The 23,347-nt window shown below is 47.0% G+C and overlaps 1 protein-coding gene across 1 annotated transcript in view; it reads left to right on the top strand.

Annotated features, from left to right (window-relative positions):
* Nucleotides 1-23,347, top strand: part of trps1 (trichorhinophalangeal syndrome I) — a gene marked incomplete at both ends in the record, with an annotated part of 115,503 nt that overhangs the window by 81,719 nt on the left and 10,437 nt on the right. The window contains one exon of the mRNA XM_079521943.1: nucleotides 12,756-12,878. Within this exon, the coding sequence (XP_079378069.1) occupies nucleotides 12,756-12,878 (123 nt within the window). The remainder of the gene's footprint in view (nucleotides 1-12,755; nucleotides 12,879-23,347) is intronic.

Genomic DNA, 23,347 nt, shown 5'->3' with positions numbered 1-23,347 from the left:
CACTCTCTCTGCATCTCCGTCACCGTTTCTCTCTCTCCCGCCCTACCTCTCTCTCTCTCTCTCTCTCTCTCTCTCGCGCGCTCTCTCTTTCTCTCTCTCTCTAGCTCCCTTTCTCTCTCTACCCACCTCTCTTTCTATCTCTCTCTCCCCTAGGCAATGGGGCTGAGTTTAGGTTTCGGTGTCCTGGTTTCCACACTAGATTAGGTATGTGCGTGTGTGTGTGTGTGTGTGTGCGTGCGCGAGACTCCAGAAAAAGGTGCTAGAGGTTGACTACAACCCATTTCCATGCACGCACGCACGCACGCACGCACACACGAACGCACGCACACACACACACACACACACACACACACACTGGTCAGTGATATTAAATTACAGTGGGTTGCACCTCGCCACAGACAAATATAACCAGTGATTCCCAAATGGTGTGTCTCTGCCTTGAGATTTTGTCACAAACACACACATTATTGCAATACACCGTATCTTTGGGGAGGTGGAAACCTTGTATGTCCGAAATCATTCATTTTTGATGGTTCCATTTCATTGGTTCTACAGCGTTGCTTCTGGCCGACAGCAACAATATACAATTATTTGTGATAATCGCAATTCTTTTTTGCATAATTCTCACAATCGTTTCCATGTTGAAAAATGTTACATTTTCACATTTTTAATAAGCAGAAATAGCAGAATCTACTTTCTTTCTACTTTTCAAAGTAAAGCCTAAAAGGCAAACAGATTTTATTTTTAATTAACAATTTCTAATTTTCAATTGGATAGTTGGGACATTCAGGACATCTGGAGGGGTACTGTTACTACTGTACGAGTGCTGAGGAAACGGTCTCACACCGCCCATCAGAAGTGTGTACCTCCCTGGAGGGGTACTGTTACTACTGTATGAGTGCTGAGGAAAAGGTCTCACACCGCCCATCAGAAGTGTGTACCTCCCTGGAGGGGTACTGTTACTACTGTAGGAGTGCTGAGGAAAAGGTCTCACACCGCCCATCAGAAGACATTCAGGACATCTGGAGGGGTACTGTTACTACTGTATGAGTGCTGAGGAAAAGGTCTCACACCGCCCATCAGAAGTGTGTACCTCCCTGGAGGGGTACTGTTACTACTGTAGGAGTGCTGAGGAAAAGGTCTCACACCGCCCATCAGAAGTACTGTGTAGTGTGTACCTCCCTTTACATTCAGGACATCTGGAGGGGTACTGTTACTACTGTAGGAGTGCTGAGGAAAAGGTCTCACACCGCCCATCAGAAGACATTCAGGACATCTGGAGGGGTACTGTTACTACTGTATGAGTGCTGAGGAAAAGGTCTCACACCGCCCATCAGAAGTGTGTACCTCCCTGGAGGGGTACTGTTACTACTGTAGGAGTGCTGAGGAAAAGGTCTCACACCGCCCATCAGAAGTGTGTACCTCCCTGGAGGGGTACTGTTACTACTGTATGAGTGCTGAGGAAAAGGTCTCACACCGCCCATCAGAAGTGTGTACCTCCCTGGAGGGGTACTGTTACTACTGTAGGAGTGCTGAGGAAAAGGTCTCACACCGCCCATCAGAAGACATTCAGGACATCTGGAGGGGTACTGTTACTACTGTATGAGTGCTGAGGAAAAGGTCTCACACCGCCCATCAGAAGACATTCAGGACATCTGGAGGGGTACTGTTACTACTGTATGAGTGCTGAGGAAAAGGTCTCACACCGCCCATCAGAAGTGTGTACCTCCCTGGAGGGGTACTGTTACTACTGTAGGAGTGCTGAGGAAAAGGTCTCACACCGCCCATCAGAAGTACTGTGTAGTGTGTACCTCCCTTTACATTCAGGACATCTGGAGGGGTACTGTTACTACTGTAGGAGTGCTGAGGAAAAGGTCTCACACCGCCCATCAGAAGACATTCAGGACATCTGGAGGGGTACTGTTACTACTGTATGAGTGCTGAGGAAAAGGTCTCACACCGCCCATCAGAAGTGTGTACCTCCCTGGAGGGGTACTGTTACTACTGTACGAGTGCTGAGGAAAAGGTCTCACACCGCCCATCAGAAGTGTGTACCTCCCTGGAGGGGTACTGTTACTACTGTAGGAGTGCTGAGGAAAAGGTCTCACACCGCCCATCAGAAGTGTGTACCTCCCTTTACGAAAAAACAGTTGAGGGGAGGGAAGAGATAACTGATTAAAAAATAAATACGCCTGTAAACAAAAGGAGCTAGCTACGCGACATACTCTCGTATCATCCGATCTCATGCACCGTTGCTTCTGAAGAGAAATGATCTGAGGTCGAATCACAATGACACTTCCTTATTTTATTTAGATTACACACACGCACATAATCACACACACACACACACACACACACACACACACACACACACACACACATGCGCACTCCCCAACACACAATCACCACGGTACAAATACAGCGTCTCGGCATACAAAACACAGTCACACACGACTGGCTGTGCTTTTTTTTCTCGACACAGACGATCACTAAACACACCCACATGACGATTATTATTACAAATCTAGCGCAGATATTGCAATGCCCTTCATTAACTCATTTTGGGCGGGTGTTAGCATTATGTTATGCTTTAGCTATTGCAAAATAGCAGATCTACAAGCTCATAGCGCGCCACCGAGTGGCGCGCTACGAGCTTGTAGGTCTGCTATTTTTGAAAAATCGAAGAACGACTGACAGAAACATAGCTTTTTCAGAAAACTGTCAGGATGTAGAAGACATTTTTAGAATCTGATCTCAGGTCAAAATGGGTTAAAATGCAATCAACGTAGAACCATGTCCCTCTATGTTCATATGCATCTCTCTCTCAGTTGAGTGTCTCTCTCTCTCTCTCTCTCTCTCTCTCTCTGTCCTCAGGCCCTGTCCTGTTCACGGACAGGGCCACGGGTCGTCCTATACTTTACTGTACGTACAACAGCAACCCGCATGACGTGTGTGTACGTGGATGGAAGTTGAGACGCTGAAATGTCGCGGTGAACAAAAGAACCAGCGACAACTATAGAACGCTGGGCCGGATGGATGGATGAAAGGAGTAGAGGAAGAGATGGAGAGAAAGGAGAGGAAGCGAGTGATGGCAGCGGATGAAACATGAAAGAGAGACATAGGGAGAAGGAAAGTTAAGATGGGAGCTTGAAAGGAAGTGGGTTATAGTGTGTGTCCACACTAGAGAGAGAGAGAGAGAGAGAGAGAGAGAGAGACACGTTGACCTCACTCTCTCTCTGTGCCAAAGGGAGATGTGTCTCTCTCATTTAGTGATGTCATCTCGTTTCGGTGATTTCTGCTGTCTTCCTTTTGACATTTGGCTGTCACCCTCTCTCTCTTTTCTTCTCTCCCTCTTTCACAAATACACGATTTCACGCACGCACGCACGCACGCACGCACGCACGCACGCACGCACGCACGCACGCACGCACGCACGCACTTCCAGAATGTCAGAGCATGTTGTGAAACCTGACTCCTTCTGTTTTGTATTCACAAGGCATATACTGTGTGTGCGTGTGCGCGTGTGCGTGTGCGTGCGCGTGCGTGCATGTGTGTGTATGAGCGCACATGCAGTACTGTATGCATATGCATTAGTCTTGAGTGTGTCATGCCTGCACAGTAAAATCCTCTGCATTCATTTATTCATTTGGAACTCCGAGAGCATTCAAATGGGACCTTGGCCCGGACCGCTGGCTTACAGCGCTTTAATGCAGCCGAACAGCGTGTCACACGTTCGAATCCCCCAAATGGAACATCAATGGACCCTCGTGGGATCATTGGGTCCCATTTGTACGCTCTCAGAGTTCAATTAACACTGATTAATGTCACAGTGTGTGGTTGTTTGGTGCATGCCTGTGATAGGATGTGTGTGTGCATTTGATGATGTAAACAGATCTGGGTGGTTTTATTCGGCCCCGATTTCTAGATCCTCTCCTGTATTGGTAGGTAGCTAGGTACAGTAGGTAGGTAGGTAGGTTGTTGACAGACAGACAGACAGACAGACAGACAGACAGACAGGCCCATTCTACAGAAGCTTATCTTAATCAGTAGTTCTCAAGCATGTTTGTGCCAAGGACCCCCAGAAGAGAAGATCATTTTGTTTCCGCGTCTTTCTACAGTGTTCAAAAATATTGTGGTGTACACAACGTGACACGAAGTGGCATGCTGCATGTGAGCTTGTATATCTGCTATTTCTTTTTTTATTAGCCAACGCTAAGATCTAAAATGACACAAATGCTTTCCTGGTTTTAATTATATAACAAAGCCATACAATAGGCAACAGAGGTGGACTATACTATATACAGGGCAACTGTGGCTCAAGAGGTAGAGCAGGTCGTCCAATGATCCATGGGTCGGCGGTTCGAATCCCGGCTCCTCCTGTCTACATGTCGAAGTGTCCTTGGGCAAGACACTGAACCCCAAATTGCTCCCGATGTGCTGGTTGGTACCTGTACCGGTGTATGAATGTGTGTGTGAATGGGTGAATGTAATGCACAATCTATGTAAAGCGCCTTGGATAAATGCACCATTTACCATTTTTTACCATTTTATACTATGACCAAACATATATACTGTAGGGTGGGATGGTAGATTGGGAGTAGCTCTCTTCATCCTTCATCTAAATAACAAGAGCGTTGTTTGGCCCATGCATACAAGGCCTCCATCAGCTGGATCTGTGGGTCATATTGATCACTGATGGGTGCAGGAGACCTTTCCCCACTAAACCAACCTATTCAAACAGTCCTCGGTAGCAGTCGGATGGGGAGACCTTTCCCCACAAAACCAACCTATTCAAACAGTCCTCGGTAGCAGTCGGATGGGGTTGGGTGGATGTATGTCAAGGACAAGTCGGTCCCTCAGCTGCATGCAGTTGTCCTTATACAGCGCGTGTGTGTGTGTGTGTGTGTGTGTGCGCGTGCGTGTGCGTGTGCGTGCGCGTGCATGTGTGTGTGTGTGTGTGCGCGTGTGCGTGTGCGTGTGCATTGTTTGTCACGGCTGTCTCATATCGTTATGTCATTATTAGTCATCTCACTGTCCCATCTGCGTCATGCGTTTGACCTTTTCAAATCGCTCCTCGTTTCGTCCTTCACCTACTTGATTGCTTCCTGTTTGCTCTGTTTAGATATTGATGCACCTCCACGTCTAAAGAGGGAGTGTTGCTACTGAACACACCCGACACTGGTCTGTAAGGATCCTTACAAATGTACTGTCTGGCGACTCTCGCCTAATTTGGCAATTGGACGTTTCCTGACTAGTCCATATGGCCACTAACCAGTGGCCATATGGCCACTAACCAGCTAACCATACGTTAGAGTGAGTGTTAATACATAAGAGTAGTGGTAGGAATGCATCAGTCATTATAAATGATTGAGAGAGCAATAGTGAAACTGTCAGTTTTGGCTGTTTGGCTGCAGTGAAACGGAATGATGCACTCATTATTCCCTGCAGGGTTTTGGTCCACCAGGCCAGCAACAGAGATGTGAACCAAACCAATACCACGGTTCTGCGTGCGTGCGTGCGTGCGTGCGTGCGTGCGTGCGTGCGTGCGTGCGTGCGTGCGTGCGAGCGAAAGGTAGAATCTCCATTGATCCCCGAGGGTCAAATTAGTGTTGTGCACCTCTCCGCAGAGTTAATGGAGACAAGGGTCTTTGAGCACTCTGCTTCTGTGCTTTAGTTCTCCCAGCCTGAATGACAGCCTCTGGCGTCTGGGGAGGTATGTAGTGTACCGGGTAGGGAATTCAATCACCATTCATTAGTTTCTTTGCTGTTGGAATGTGTCCATTTCAACGGAAAATATGCGTTCTCTTATTCTCAACGTGTACTCGTCGTCCACACGGAGGGGAAGAACTATACAATCACCCAGAATAATGTTTATCATATATCTGTTGAGGTACATTGTTCCAGAACCTAAAGCGGCAAAAATAGTCTACATATTATGCTCACTGGGACAGTTGGCTTTCAAGCTTGTCTCAATTTTTATTTGTGCATTTACTAGACTGGTTCAGTCTATTTGAGTATATTTGTAGTCGTTTGACTGTTTCATTGGCACTCACATTTTATTTTCCATGTCCTTTGTTTTTAACGTTTGTTTGTTTTTTACCTGCCTTCAGCGTTCATTTGAAGCTGCATTGTGCAATATGGTTATGAAGGGGAGACAATGAGGACAGTGCTAGCCCAAATAAACATACCTAATAATACCAACAGCTTTGATAGCCTGCCAAGTGTAGAGATAGGTAGCTTAAATGTATCTTAACAATTAAATTGCTCATTACTTTTTTGGACTCGGCTGACTGTCCGCTACAACGAACAGCCATTAGCTATCTCTCTGTGTGTCACTTTGTGTCTCTTTCTTTCGGGTCTCTGAATGGAAATAAAGTGCCAAAATAAATTCAGCTTATATTCATTCAACTCAAACTCAATTATGTTATTAGGGAGAAGCAATTTGGATGCGCACACAGTAGGCCTAGATTAAAACACACAGACGCACAGACACACACACAGTCAGACAGACACACAGACACATGCACACACGCACGCACGCGCTTAAACATTGAACACACAATCTGGATGATTGGTAGCTATTGTAGGGGGATCTCTGCGATTGGTTCCAGATGTGTGTGTGTGTGTGTGTGTGTGTGTGTGTGTGTGTGTGTGTGTGTGTGTGTGTGTGTGTGTGTGTGTGTGTGTGTGTGTGTGTGTGTGTGTGTGTGTGTGTGTGTGTGTGTGTGTGTGTGTGTGTGTGTGTGTGTGTGTGTGTGTGTGTGTGTGTGTGTGTGTGTGTGTGTGTGTGTGTGTCACAGATCCAGTGTATAGGATATTGGACTAGGCAGTATGGAATTCAGTTAATTCCTCCCGCTAGTCCACTAGCCTGATTAAATAATCACTGATTTAATGCAAACCACTGTGCGTGTGCACGTGCATACAGTATAGCTTTGTGTGTGTCTGTGTGTGCAACTATTCACGTGCGTGCGTGCGTGCGTGCGTGCGTGCGTGCGTGCGTGCGTGCGTTAAAAGCAGGACTGACTTACTGTTTAAGTGAATTAACTGTAATTTCATTTTGAAGGACTTTGTTTATATAAAGCCCTCTTTTGAATTTATTTTAGACCTCAGGGCGCCTGTCTGTTCCTCTCCATCTTTTAGTACTCTTAAAAAGCGACAGCTACAAGTATTACACTCGCACCTTGACATTTAGATTTATATATTTTTTTTCTTCTTTTTTTTTGCCTCAACAGGAATAAACGGGAAGTACGGTAAACTAGCGTCCCTCAAAATTGACCTGAATTTTCCTTGGAACTAGTTGGTGATTCTGTTTTAGCCTCGCGTAGCGATGCCACTATCACTGCGTGGATATTAGTCTCTCTGCAAAAAATATTATTATTTATTATTAATTATTATTTACGCCTATTTAATTTCATTCATAATTTTGAATATTGGCGTTATTCACCTCTTCCTTGAGTGGTTCTCTAAGTGGTGTCCGGGGACCCTCAGGGATCCTTGAGGGGGTTCCACAGGGGGGTCCCCAGCAAAAAGTATAGGTAACACAGCACCACAATGATTTAATCCATTTTTCGTTTGGTCATTCAAAAATAGTCCCTGGCTATTCAGATACATATCAGTGTAGTGGTCCTTGGCACAAAAACGTTTGTCTTAAAGGAGTGTGTGTGTGTGTGTGTGTGTGTGTGTGTGTGTGTGTGTGTGTGTGTGTGTGTGTGTGTGTGTGTGTGTGTGTGTGTGTGTGTGTGTGTGTGTGTGTGTGTGTGTGTGTGTGTGTGTGTGTGTGTGTGTGTGTGTGTGTGTGTGTCAGAGGGTGTTAAGTGAACAGGAAATGCAAGCAGCAGATAAATTGGTGCCATTAGGAAGCAGTGCTAATTACACACAACCCACCTCTGTAGGGCAGGGGGGGAGGGGGGGGGGAGCCAGGTGTAGGAGCAATCAATCACCGAGTAACATGCACACAGACTAATGGCAGCATGCACAACACACACACACACACACACTCACACTCACACTCACACACACACACACACACACACACACACACACACACACACACACACACAATCCTTTAAGACAAACTTTTTCGTGCCAAGGACCACCAAACTGATATGTATTTGGCAGACGGGTCGATGTTTCCTTGTGTTGCTGTGTGTGTGTGTGTGTGTGTGTGTGTGCGTGCGTGCGTGCGTGCACGTATGTGTGTGTGTGTGCGTGCGTGCGTGCGTGCGCATGTGTGTGCGCATGCGTTCGTGGTCATCCTAACAGATGGCAAAGCAGACCATCTGATAATTGAAAAGGAAGTTGGGACCATGACCCAAATTCTCTCTCTATGTGTGTATGTGTGTGTGTGTGTGCGTGCGCACGGTTCTGTAAGTTTCCTGTGCAATTGACCTTTGAACCCCTCACACATCGACATGCATGCAGAGTCCAATGCATGAGCACTGGCCTTGTGTCTGTCCTGGTTGGAGCGCACGTGTGTGTGTGTGTGTGTGTGTGTGTGTGTGTGTGTGTGTGTGTGTGTGTGTGTGTGTGTGTGTGTGTGTGTGTGTGTGTGTGTGTGTGTGTGTGTGTGTGTGTGTGTGTGTGTGTGTGTGTGTGTGTGTGTGTGTGTGTGTGTGTGTGTGTGTGTGTGTGTGTGTGTGTGTGTGTGTGTGTGTGTGTGTGTGTGTGTGTGTCCAACAGACAGCGACTATGTACAGTGTACAAAGTAATTTTGTAATTGTGCACACAAACCAAACGCGCGCCAGTGTGGAAGGGCAGCTGTGGGGCCATATGTGAATGATTTTGGCGTTCGGAGAAAAACTGAATTTTGATGACAGACGCACTGTTTGGCTTGTAATGAGACAGGCACGCACGCACGCATGCACGCACCAAACGTGCACACACATACCGGTACACACACACGCGTGCGCACACAGGAAGCATACATCAATCAATCACCTGGCTCTGTCTGCCTCTACATGTGGTGACCGTATGGTGTGTGGTGCGTGTAATCTCACACATCTACTACACACACACACACACACACACACACACACACACACGTCGCTGTGTGCCAGTAAGTGGATATGGTCGTCTGGATGTTCCGTTTGTGTGTGTGCACAGATGGGGCAAAATCACATGTACCGTAAAACCTCTAATATTAGCCCAGGTTGGTTGGTTGTTTCCGTGCCAAGGACCTCCAAGTTGACACACATTTGGCCGCGGACCCCCTATCTGAAAATGATTTGTGTCAGCAAGGGGACCCCCTATCTGAAAATATTTTGTGTCAGCAAGGGAACCTCCAGAAGTGAAGATTAAGGATTTGTACACATTTTCACTATTTTTGAGTGGCTATAGTTCTAATAAAATACTGCAATAAGACACTCCCAGCCGGGGTTGATCAGAACCCGGCTTATGTCTAAGACATTTAGATCCCCCCCCTCTTGATCCACATAGCCATCTTGACGCCTTTTCTGCAGTGTCGGGCGGTTCATGTTTTGGATATGGCTCTTCTGTTGTGCAGTCCTTTCACTCCCAGAGTGTCCTGATGAGAGACTGTCCAACGAGTCCTCTTTATCGGGTTGCATGGGGTCCTCCATGCCCTGCTTCTTCGTCTCAGAGGCCTCCACCACCCAGGACCTGATCCTCATACTGGGACCTCTTCCTCTCAGAGGCCTCCTCCACCCAGGACCATGTCTTCCCTGAGTGTAGTCGCTGCAATGTTCTCCCCAGATGTACTGTAGATCTGCTATGTTCCCCCCAGAATAGGGACGTTCAATGGTTAATGTAGGAATAAATAAAAGTCCCGATATCACACTGATAGGGACTGAGAACCCTCCTAGGGGTCCTAAACCCTGAAGACCCCTATAGTGCCCCCCCCCCCCCCCCCCCCCCCCAAAACAACTTGTATTGTATCAGCGTGTCCTCACCAGAACCGAGACCCCACGGTTTGAACGTTTCATATTCTAGAATCACTTTTCTTCATGCGGTATACTGTGTTCGCCTCAGGCCCCTGCTTTGCGCGCGCTTGTGCGGCGCGGCGAAGGTGTGCGCGCAACGCTTGCCGAGGAACATAAAGCAACTAATTGTGCTGTGATCCTTTTACAGAACGTCAGGCTGTATTAAAAAAAAAGAAAAAAAGGTTGAAGGCCCGGTGGTATCCACTGGGCACCTCTGTTTTTACTTAGCACCGCAAAAAACAGATGCTGAGAGGCTAGGGAAGTGCTTGTCTCCTCTCCCCCATCTGTCGGTGCGAGACAATGGCAATGGGCGTTTATGAGCACCGGCGCTGTTTTGTGTGAACAGATGACATTAACATCTTGCGCTCGGAGCGCCGAAAATGTGCTAAGCTCTCATCGCTGTCAGGCTAACAGCGCCGCCCGTGGCTTTTTTTTGCCAGACGAGAAATAATAGACGGCATGGAGAAGAAAGGGTTCCCATGTGGGACACACACAGAGAAATCTGTGTTCATTTTAAACACATTTGAGTTATGAATGGACAAATTAACACTGGGGGCTTTAGAGGTAGTTGAGAGATGGGGTGATATGAGGGAAAGGGGCGGGGGGGGGGGGGGGGGGGGGGGGGTGATATGAGGGAAGGGGGCGGGGGGGGTGTTGGGGTGATATGAGGGAAATGTTTGTGCCCGTGAGCCGGGTGATCTGTGACTCAGGCCTGACTTTTAGTCGCATTCCTCCATTCATGAGCTCCGGCACCTAATCATTTTTAAATGTAAGCACTGGAAAAGAGACATGGCTCGCTGTAGGCTGTACACACACACACACACACACACGCACACGCACACACACACACACACACACACATCCATGCTGTAGCCCAGCCTACCCCTCATGTTTCCTGACATGACAGTTGGTCAGTGGACTCATGGTGTGCTTCACGCTGCAGCCCAAGGCTGTGATGAGGTCACATGGTCATCAGGGAGATCATGCTGAGAGAGGGAGATAGACGGACACTTACACTGCAGCCTCCTGACACTTAGATGACCACGCTGCACGCTGGGACTTGATTTATTACAACAATACAGGCCAGTCTAGTCCAGTCTTATAGGACCTGGACGCTGTGGGGGCGGCGAGACAATAGAGGAGACTTCCTATTGTCTAGGTTCATGACAATATGAAAAGATGAAAGGGGCAGGAATGGAAGTACTTTACCAAAGTGCATTTCTGGTGTTGTTTGGCCTGATGCAGAGACACGGATGGGGGGGGTAGAGAGAGAGAGAGAGGGAGAGAGGGGAGAGGGGGAGAGAGCGAGAGGGACAGAGGGAGACAGGGAGTTGTCTCTCTCTCTGTCTCCCTGAGAGACAGGGAGAAAGAGAGACAGGGAAAGAGAGAGACAGGGAGAGAGAGAGAGACAGAGAGGGGGAGAGGGGGAGAGAGCGGGAGGGACAGAGGGAGACAGGGAGTTGTCTCTCTCTCTGTCTCCCTGAGAGACAGGGAGAAAGAGAGACAGGGAAAGAGAGAGACAGGGAGAGAGAGAGACAGAGGGGGAGAGGGGGAGAGAGCGGGAGGGACAGAGGGAGACAGGGAGTTGTATCTCTCTCTCTGTCTCCCTGAGAGACAGGGAGAAAGAGAGACAGGGAAAGAGAGAGACAGGGAGAGAGAGAGACAGGGAGAGAGAGAGACACACAGAGAGAGAGAGAGGCACGCGGTGAAGGAGGAGAAAGATGAGGTACACTGTCCTGTCCGGGTCATGGAGGTTGCGAGAGGGCCTCCACATGCTTAATGAGATGGAGAAACATTGTGATTGGCTCATTACTGTGATGGAGCACGTTGCCACGGCGATTGGCCTATTCACCTAACCCCGCCGCGCACGTGGCACGTGCACAGAAAGCAGAGGCATCAGCATGCACACTCACACTCACCACCAGCTATAGTGCATAAACACACAAACACTTAACGCTGTACAGCAAGGTGAGAGAAACAACTCCAGCCTGGCTGTCGGCCATTACAGCAGAAACCACAACACGGTTGTGTGTGTCTTCTGTCTGTGTTTGGTTACATCAAGAGCTTGGCTCTCGTGCGTACACACAATCAGTTACTTGTCTTACACAACCTCCAGTCGTTCACAGATGCAACTGACGTAACAAGCTCCATTTTGTGTGTTTTTTTTTTATTGGAAGATTGGTGGTGATGTGCTGCTGGGTTTTTAACCCATTCAGGCCTGACGTCGAAATTAAAAAAAAAAAGTTTTCTAAATCATGACAATTTTCGGAAAGATTTGAGGCACATTTTAACGATTTTTCAAAAATAGCAGACCTACAAGTTCATAGCGCGCCACTCGGTGGCGCGCTATGAGCTTGTAGATCTGCTATTTTTCAATAGCTAAATTATAACATAATGTTTAAAACGCTAACGCTAACGTGACATGGATGCGTTCCAGGTCTCAATGGATTAAGCAACCCTTTCCCCATCGCCCTACTTTTTTTTTTAATGGTTGAAAACACAACTTTGTTCTCGATGGGATTTCACGTTTTATCTACGGGTAAATAAATAAGATTGCATCATCTTCCTGCCATTCTTGCATGTCCTCTCCGCATCTGTCTCACTGATGCTCTCTGTTTTGCATAGCAACCACGCGCACACACACACACGCACACACACACACACACACACACACACACACACACACACACACACACACACACACACACACACACACACACACACACACACACACACTTCATTGAGATGAACATTTACAAGAAGCTTTCACAACAAGAATAATCAACATTTCCTCTCTCTCTCTCTCTCTCTCTGCAGCGCCGTAGAGGCAGCGGGGTGTTCTGTGCCAACTGTCTGACCACCAAGACTTCGCTGTGGAGGAAGAATGCTAACGGCGGCTACGTCTGCAATGCCTGTGGTCTATACCAAAAACTACACTCGGTAAGAACCCAGGATGACAAACAACACCACCAACTGTGCTCCGCTGTCCAGCCACTGACATAGATGCACAACATTAATTACACAGACACAAACGCACGCACATGTGCACACACACACACATGGACGCGCGCACACGCACACGCACACACACACACACACACACACACACGTGCGCGGAAGAGAAAAGTGATTTCATGCAACAAAAGTCAATCTTTCTTGTCATCTTGATCCATTGACAATATCGCTCTAAAATGTAATCCCACCAAATGATGATGATCTGAATTAAAGATTGGCGAGACGTGAGATACAGCTTATAGATACACTCATCACCACATCATGACAGGCCATATTCTCTATGCCAATTAGAGTTCTCAAACTTTACCATGCCAAGGACCCCCACATTGATAAGTATTTGGCCGCTGAACCCCGATCTGAAAAGGTCTTGTGCCAGGGACCCCCCAGAAGAGGAGATTTGTGTTAAAATATATATATAAAAAAAAGAAAATCTAAAATAGCAGATGTACAAGCTCGCAACCCAGCAGCACAACGATTAGATTTGCTATTTTTGAATAGCCAACATAAAATGGTTGAAATTTGTGTGATGCTCCTTTAACTCCATCGGCTGGGGACCCCCCTAGAACCCCTGGGTGGTCCCATTAGCTGGGGGACCCCCCTAGAACCCCTGGGTGGTCCCATTAGCTGGGGGACCCCCCTAGAACCCCTGGGTGGTCCCATTAGCTGGGGACCCCCCTAGAACCCCTGGGTGGTCCCATTAGCTGGGGGACCCCCCTAGAACCCCTGGGTGGTCCCATTAGCTGGGGGACCCCCCTAGAACCCCTGGGTGGTCCCATTAGCTGGGGACCCCCCTAGAACCCCTGGGTGGTCCCATTAGCTGGGGGACCCCCCTAGAACCCCTGGGTGGTCCCATTAGCTGGGGGACCCCCCTAGAACCCCTGGGTGGTCCCATTAGCTGGGGGACCCCCCTAGAACCCCTGGGTGGTCCCATTAGCTGGGGACCCCCCTAGAACCCCTGGGTGGTCCCATTAGCTGGGGGACCCCCCTAGAACCCCTGGGTGGTCCCATTAGCTGGGGACCCCCCTAGAACCCCTGGGTGGTCCCAGTGAACCAATGCTGTGTATACTGTAGCACAGTGATTCCCACACTTTTTCACGTCAAGGACCCCCAAATTGACACTATTTAGCCCGCGGACCCCCATTTGAAGAGATGTGCCCCATAAGAGAAGATTTTAGCAGTGATTCTCAACCCGTTTATTTTCATGGACCCCCAGTTTGACATGCATTAGGCATTGCTATCTCTGAGACACTCAATGTTAATTTATCTCTGAGAGTGTACAAATTTGTACACTCTCTGAATTACAGACCTGAGTTAGACCCATAAGGGTCCATTTGGTTCCATTTGAGTTACACTCTCTGAATTACAGACCTGAGTTACAGACCCCTCTGAGTTACACTCTCTGAGTTACAGACCTCTCTGAGTTACACTCACTGAGTTACAGACCCATAAGGGTCCATTTGGTTCCATTTGAGTTACAGACCTCTGAGTTACAGACCCATAAGGGTCCATTTGGTTCCATTTGAGTTACAGACCTCTCTGAGTTACACTCTCTGAGGTACAGACCTCTGAGTTACAGACCCATAAGGGTCCATTTGGTTCCTAACTATCATTTAGCTGGGGACCCCCTGGAACCCGCCCAAGGACCCCTGGGTGGTCCCCGGACCCCACTTTGAGAACCAATGCTGTAGCAGACATCCTGGTCTGCATGCACCTGGTCCTATCTTGGCCACTAGGGGGCAGCACTCCGTATATAAATGACAGTACTAACTTGACCTAGCTAGAATCTATGGCTTTATTTATTTATTTGCTTTATTTATTTATTTATTTTTTCTTCCCAAAAGATTGTTTGCAACCATGTGTATTTATTTACACATCTGTGACGGATAAACATGTACAAATCAAATGATCCACACTGGAGTTAAGTAGCTGGATTATTTTCTGAAGGTAACTGTGTGTGTGCGTGCGTGTGCGCGTGTGACGGTGCGTGTGTGTCCGTGTGCGTGTGTGTGCATGCGTGCGCGCGTGCGTGTGCATCTGAGTGTGTGGGCGTGCATGCGTGCGTGCGTGTGTGTTTTGACTAGGGTGACTGGTGATAACATGATGCTACCAAATGTGATGGAGAGAATCCTCTTATAGGTCTTAAGCCTGGGGAAAATGTGCAGGAACCCTGAATGTTGTTTAACTACATGAATTAGACATGAGTTTAAGACCCAGTTAGGAATTTACTCGCTAAGTTTTGGGCACACTCCAAAACTTTATGTTCGTTTAATGACTTTGGTTATGCATGACAACATTTTTGCAAAAAAAAAAAATGATGCAACAGAGTCCACAGTACTACCAAATATGACTTAATATAACTGAAAATACATTTTCAGGTGGGGATTTTTATCCAGTCAGGAGAGAGAACTCTTACGGAATAGCAGGATAAACAAGTGGAATTGGAGGTGATGAAACCAAGAAAATGTGCAGACTAAATTCAAACTGGAGCAGAATATTGGATTGAAGCAGATAAAAGATCTCTCCTGAGCTTGTAGATATGACGTATATTCACTGAATGTCCAGCCCCCCCCCCCACACACACACACACACACACACACACACACACACACACACACACACACACACACACACACACACACACACACACACTTGGAGGTTCAAGTGGTTCAAATAAATCCTACAAATTGTTACAAGGGAGCCAGTGCCAGTACGAGCGGACAGGTGCTTAGACTTTGAGACTTTGAGACTCCTTATTTTTGCCTCATCATAACACTTCTCAACTGCTGCTCTCACAGGCTCAGAGGATGAATCTCCGAGTTCCAATCCAATGAATCATTTCATTGGACGCCAGCAGCGGGATTACTTGCGCAGCCACTGGGAGTATCCCTCTACTATATTCCACTGGATTGGTGCTTCATATTAAAGACCTTTTAAGCAGATGAAAGGCTCAAATCCCCACGTCTTCTTCCTGCCCCTGTGCGCGTCCTCGGTTCAACCCGTTCATCTCCTCTGCTGCTCCAATCGGTGCTCGAGCGCCCTCCTCCCTGGTCTTGGCAATCTTCACGACAACCATATTTTATATCCCATAATAAAAGTTTTATATGCTCTACACACATTATTAGAGAGGATAGCAGCTAGTAAAACACTGAGAGTCATGGAGAGGGAGAGGGAGAGGGGGGGAGAGAGAGAGGGAGGGAGGGAGGGAGAGAGAGAGGGACACTGAGTCATGGAGAGGGAGAGAGAGAGAGAGAGGGACACTGAGAGTCATGGAGAGAGGGAGAGAGGGGGAGGGAGAGAGAGGGAGGGGGAGAGAGGGAGAGGGAGAGGGAGAGGGGGGGAGAGAGGGGGAGGGGGAGAGGGAGGGAGAGAGAGAGAGGGAGGGAGGGAGGGAGGGAGAGGGAGAGGGAGAGGGAGAGGGAGAGGGAGAGGGAGGGAGAGAGGGAGGGAGAGGGAGAGGGAGGGAGGGAGGGGGAGAGGGAGGGAGAGAGAGAGAGAGAGAGGGAGGGAGAGAGAGGGGGAGAGGGAGAGGGAGAGAGGGAGAGGGGGAGAGGGAGAGAGGGGGGGGAGAGGGAGAGAGGGGGGGGAGAGGGGGGGGGAGAGAGGGAGAGAGAGAGAGAGAGGGAGGGGGGGAGAGAGTGAGAGACAGAGATGAATAAAAAGTGAGAGGAGGTATGGAGCAGAGACTGGGGGTGTGAGGAGGAGGGAGGTAGTGTGATACATATGTATATGTAGAGAGTCAGACATGCCCGCGGGAAGATGTTTACAGTAGGAGGTGCTGAATGCTTAGTAGGGGGTGTGCGCGCATTAGCGCGCACCGCAAAATGTGCGTGCACGTGCCTCGTGCACGCGCATTTTCGTGCATTTTCACGCAGAAAAGTGGCTTTTACTTTCCCTCTCCACACGCATGAGCAAACTGACACAGGCAATTAACCCATGGCTAAATGATGGAGAGTTGGTAACCAAATGGACCCTTATTAGACCCTTAGACCCTTAGATAGTTCATCTTTAACTCTTGAGATCGTAAAATGAAACCAAATGGACCGTCAAGAGTTACATTATTGTTAAAAATAATTTACAAGAAGTCTACACAATTAGAGATTGTAGAAGAATTGTTATTTTGATCACTACATCAATACGGCATGTTATTGTGTACTCTTTGGCTTGCAAAGTACATCTTGGTGATGTCACTGATCACATGACCCCAGGTTCTAGACCTTCAGTTCTAGGGCTATAGGCTACACAGAATGGGGTGGACTTTTTATTACTTACACACAACAACTCTAAGGTATATAAATGACATAATTCAATGTTGAAAATGAGTGGTTTTCCGTTTTGAATTTAGTTTTAATTTAGTTTTCGTCTGTGAAAAAAAACAATAGGCTAGGAACATTTTTCATCATAGTTTTAGTTGACGAAATAAATCCACACCGGATGGAAAGCTAGTTTACAGAGAGAGGGATGCGTGCAGGGATAGAGTTAATGTGTACCAGCGGTAACCCCGGCCCCCTGCATTCCTTCAAGCGCATTACATCTACCTGTGCGTGCGTGCGTGCGTGCGTGCGTGCGTGCGTGCGTGCGTGCGTGCGTGCGTGCGTGCGTGCGTGCGTGCGTGCGTGCGTGCGTGCGTGCGTAGAGGCGTGCGTGCGTAGAGGCGCTGTTAGGAGGACAACTCGGCAGACACATCATTTCCATAACTTCCATATAGTGTCAATCATCCCGTGTCGTGTCGTTGCAGGGGTACTGGGGGGGGGGGGTTGTACAGAAATGGTAGCTATTAAATCAATACACCCCGTTGCATGTCTATTGTCTAACCATAGCTTTTAGGCTATCACTGCAATCGATGTTTGACATGGCAACCGACATGGATGTGTCATGCCCCACCCCTCCACCCACCCCAAGCCTAAACCATCGACATCCATTGTCGAAAATCTCCGAAAATAGGCTACCTGTTAAGGAAAATCAAGTCGGATTTCTCAAAACTTTTCTGACCTGAAAACTTTTTAAAAGCCTTTTTTTTTTACCCCCTCCTCCGTCAGGTTTGTCAGAGTGACAGGAGGAAAGGGTGACGTGTTAAGACACATGAGGAGCCAGATGAACTGTTCCTCTACTGTATGCTACACGGCATACCCTTTATCTGAACAATATCACCTTTCAGGGCTTTAAATGGTTTAATCAAACGATCAACTCTGCTTAATACGCTAAACCCGCTATTTGTTTAATGCGTTTAATTCGCCGTTTTAAGGTGAGCCATGGTAGGTGAATAGGGAAAAAAAGTTAACTAATAGCTATCACAATGAAACTTCTCCAGTTGATTACTTATATTAAAACTAAGATTTTTTGTATTACAAGTTTTATATGTTATATGCGCTAATTTGCATACATTTCGGGACGATAAATCTGAAGATCGGATAAAGCCAGGTTCAAAATGATTGTTTCATTTTGTTGACATATTAGAGACAAAGAAAATTACAGAAGGGATTTTAGATATCTCTAATTATCACTCCTCAAATCAGAAAATAGTGTCAACAGGCATAAAAAACCCAATTTTCGGCATGTTAGGTATAAAATGTGATGTAAATCAGGCTGTGAATGATATATCAACAAACCCATCTGTAACTATCTGCAGAATATAGTTATGAATAAGACTGGAAAGTTTGGTGTATGTGAGTGCAACTGAAGTGGAGATTCTTTGTCCCAGGTATGAGGAAAACTCATTTTGAGTAAACGGCCTTTAAAGAATTGTATTGTAAAATTCCAAAACGTTTTATTTGAAGCCACTATTTTGAGACAAAATATCTCATCCAAATCTTGGCAACAACATATAATGCCATATATCATTGGAAAGGTCTGGACCTCGAGCTGACTATGGTTTGATCCAAATATGGTCACTTCCTTTGTACCAACAACCAATCATGAAAATTGAGAGGGTGGATTTTCACCCAGCAAAACGAGCTGTCATTGGCTAAAATAAACTACTAAAATAAACATCTAAATCTGTGTTTTGAATGTTTATTTTGCTTTAGTTTGGAAGAAAACATGTTTTTAGGAAGCAAAATAGCAAAAAAAAAAATCATGATTTTCAACTTAAAATAATAAAAATTAAGGATTTGTCCCGGACCTGGTCACGAGGCCGTCGCGTTATGATGACGAAACCGGAAATCAAGTCATCCTCTGGGCTGCTAGGGCTTCTGGGAAAATGAGCCCAATGCATGTGAACGGGCCGTTTGTTTAGACTATACAACATGCTGTGCAGGGTGGTTTCGTTTCGCATTGTAATGGTCGCTGGTTCTTCTGAATGAAGTGTCTGGTGCTGGGAGTCTGGTGCAACGCACAGGTCCTCGCTGTACTCCTGGTGAGAGCAGGAGTGGACCTGGTGAGACGTAGGAGGGGTCCGGACAGGAGGCAACCCACAGAGCCTAGTCCCTCCACATGCCAGAATTGTACAGTACCTCTCTGTCCCGGCATAGTAGTTCCGGAGTGGTTCCAACGGATTGTGCGACCCTGTCTTTCCCTAGTGGGTCTGATCGAGGGTAGCTACTAGGACGTAAATCGGGACTTGATCACCCCGGCTTGGTCACCCGAGTGAGGGGTATGATGTTCGCGAGACCCGAAACCCCGATGACCTTGGGATACATCACTGAGGATACGTCCCAGTTGCATCCATGCGATGTATTTTCGTTCTGATCAACAACAAACCATCGGACTATTTATCGCCGGATTTTCGTGGTTGAAAGCTGCAAATACTTCGACGTATGCTTTAAAGGTAATAAGACAATCTCGGCAGCGTAGAATATTGGATTAAATAGCGGGGAATGCGGGTTACGCAGTAGAACTGTTAACTATACGTAATCCCTATATTTTTCATAAGATATACATTATGTAAATTCATAAACTTTGAGACATGTGTCACAGCGATATAATTTGCAGGACCGCACGCACGCACGCACGCACGCACGCACGCACGCACGCACGCACGCACGCACGCACTGTAAATGAATGTCCCACTTGATTATACTTCAGTGACGCGTTACACACAACAGCATCAAAAGTAGCTGATCTGCAAGCTCGGAATGCCACGCTAAGCAACACAATTTGAGTTTGTATAGACTTATATAGATCTGCTACTTTTGCTATTTTTGAATGAGGTTTCCACCCGACAGAGACAATTATATATATACCATGTGAGGGTTCAAAATATGCCTGATGGTGGGCCGGGTTGATTCCCGGCCAGCCGGACGGACCATTTTGCTGTATGTCTCTCCCCCTGTTCTCTGTCCATGTTTCCTGTCTATCTCCACTCTCACTATATCCACTAAAAGCTCAGAAGAAAAAGAAAATAACTGAAGGGAAATCAATGTTGATCGCAGGTTTTTGAGCACCTTGGCAATCAGCACTCTACTCAGGAGGGATTACAGCACATGTTGAAGTCAAAGCAGAGCCAAATTAACCTTTCCCTGAATGAGCCATGCATTTCGCCTGATGAAAACCCGTTGCTATAGTGGCAACAATAACACTACCATGACAAGAGGCTCAGTGTCCCTGCCAAGCAGTACCGTACCTGGCCAAAAAACAGCCTATATCCTCCGAGGATGTGGCCATGCTTTTGTTCCTTTAGAAGAATTAGCAGGGTTCCAATTTGTAAAAAGAAAAAAGAAAAGAAGCAGAGAACACTTAGAGAACCCACTTAACCTATTTTTCAACCTATCTTCATATAATTTGCCCTCGCTTAATGCTCATTACTCATTCCTAAATCTGAGGCCACGGTTCTTGGCAGGAGAACCGGTGGCTTACCCACTCCGTCCAGACCTTATCGGAGTATCTCAGGGTCCTGTGCATGAGTGAGGTGGGAGAAGGACGGAGTGGGGGATACGCCGCTGAGTCGGAGCAGCAGGAGCGGTGTTGCATCGGCTGTACTGCTCTGTACACAGGGCTTAACCCATTTTGGACTGAGGTCGATGAAAAAAAAGGCTTCTAAATCCTAACATTTTTCTGAAAAACCCATGTTTCTGTGTCAGTGGTGCTCAACCTTTTTCATGTCAAGGACCCCCAGAATTATCTCTATTGGGCCACGGACCCCATCTCAAAATATGTAGTTCCAGGGACCCCCCCAAAAGCCAATATTTTAGTCAAATATGTTCGCTCTGAAATATATATTCAAAGATTTGCGGCACATTTTCTTGACTTTTCAAAAATAGCAGACCTACAAGCTCGTAGCGCGCCACTCGGTGGCGCGCTATGAGCTTGTAGATCTGCTATTTTTCAATATCTAAAGCATAACATAATGCTAACACCAAAAGGGGTTCCCGCCCAAAATTGGTTAAAGGAGAATTCCGGACTAGCTGTTTTCTTACCGTAAATTGACCATAATGTATCCATTGATCATTGGGAAAAAAAAATCTACGGCGAGTGCTCCTACTGTACGCTCTAACCACACACCGCGGGTGAATCGCTGAATCACTTATTTAGATTGCTCGACTTTTTTTGTTTTTACATCTGTTTAGTAGATGATGCTGAAAATACGTCCTGTACCTGCTTAAAGTCATAGCACACTATCCGGCACTAAGAGTAGTTCATACATATATTAACATCAGAATTCTGTAAGAAACCATCTAGTCTGTAATTCTCCCTTAAAGGAGAGCCGTGCACTCGTGAGGCCATCGGCTGTTCGGCACGGGCGCTCACTCACCTCGCTCAGGCGTGCCTTACATATCTCTCACAGACATTAAAACCCAAATGAGTGCTCCTCGAAATATACCGGGTTGGAGCACAACCTGTGTGCACACCCACAGTTTTACTGTTTGCATACAAATAAAGCGCTCAAGCCAAACTGGTTAACCCATTTTGGGCGGGAACCCCTGTTGGTGTTAGCATTATGTTATGCTTTAGCTATTGAAAAATAGCAGATCTACAAGCTCATAGCGCGCCACCGAGTGGCGCGCTACGAGCTTGTAGGTCTGCTATTTTTGAAAAATCGAAGAATGACTGACATAGAAACATAGCTTTTTCAGAAAACTGTCAGGATGTAGAAGACATTTTTAGAATCTGATCTCAGGTCAAAATGGGTTAAGGTGTGTGTGTGTGTCTCTCCCTCGCCTCCAGACTCGTTACTGCAATAGTTATTTTGTCAGTTGAGGAGTTGACAGTGTAATGAAATGAGAGCCCATTATGTGCATAAACCGAGGCTATGGTGCCAGGGTCTTGAACTATATTATACATCATGTTGTAACTAAGGTCGTGTCACACGTTAAATTGGCAAAGTTGGAGACACAAGCTGTGTGATCAGTCTAGTTGAATGACCCGTGTCGTGTCCCTCAACTATAGTCGGCGTGTCAAAATCGTGCTGGAGATCTTGTCCTGGATTTGTCTGTCTTATTATCACCCATGGGATGCATGCATGCATGCTCATTCTGCTGTACTAGGATGCATACAGTACATCCAAATGGATCCGTTTGACCGTGGAGTGCTCCTGTTAGCCAGAGAGCTGCCAGGTGCAGGCTTCTGACTGACTCTGTATCCCTGCACACAGTTTATTACCGTGCTGCGACTAAGCCAACTTACCAGTGGGGAACGTACTTTTAATTATATTTTCTGTACAGCAGACGGATTGATCGGCAAGGGGAGATGGATTGTGGCGCGCCGGGCAGGTGATCAAGTAATCACTTTGGTCCCATTCCAGCTGGAGTTCTGTGTCGCTTGTCCTTCATGTCCTTAGTCTCCTGTCTCTCTAGTCTCTACTATCCTGTAACAGACCAACGGCTTCAACTGACTTTTTCGATTAATCGTCGAGCATGTTGTTTAATGTACAGTATGTTTTTTTACGTGGTACAGCCACTCCATTGCATAGCTATGTGTGTATGTGTACGTAAGCTGAAACACCTCGCCAATACCAGTGGATGGTGCTGTTGTACAGCGTCTCACACAGAGGCCTGGGAGTAGAGCTTGTACAGTACAGTACAGTACAGTACAGTACAGTACAGTACAGTACAGCACAGCACAGCACAGCACAGCACAGCACAGCACCAAAATCATAGAATTCATTGTGCCCAAAAACATGTTATAATCGACTAAATGTCGGATAGTTGGATTAAACATGTAAGCCCAATGGTGTCATGTAAAAATAGCTATTTGCTGTTTTGCAATCAGCCTGTGGCCATAGGGTGGCGGTTCAGATGGTCAGCAAACCAGTTACTGGTAGTTTTGGCACTGTGGGCAGGTTGCCAGGTCCTGCTGGAAAAGGAAATCAGCCTCTCCATAAAGCTTGTCAGCAGACGGAACCATGCAGTGCCATGGTGGTGTTATTGTGCTCCATGGGCCAGCCAACCTGCCTGTCCTGAACCCCTTAGAGAATACTGTATGGCGGGTATTGCCAAGAGGAAGATGAGAGCCACAACAGC

The sequence above is a fragment of the Electrona antarctica genome, assembly GCF_951216825.1.
Source record: "Electrona antarctica genome assembly, chromosome: 15".
In the NCBI taxonomy this organism is placed as follows: Eukaryota; Metazoa; Chordata; class Actinopteri; order Myctophiformes; family Myctophidae; genus Electrona; species Electrona antarctica.
This window is presented reverse-complemented; position numbering and strand designations above follow the sequence as displayed.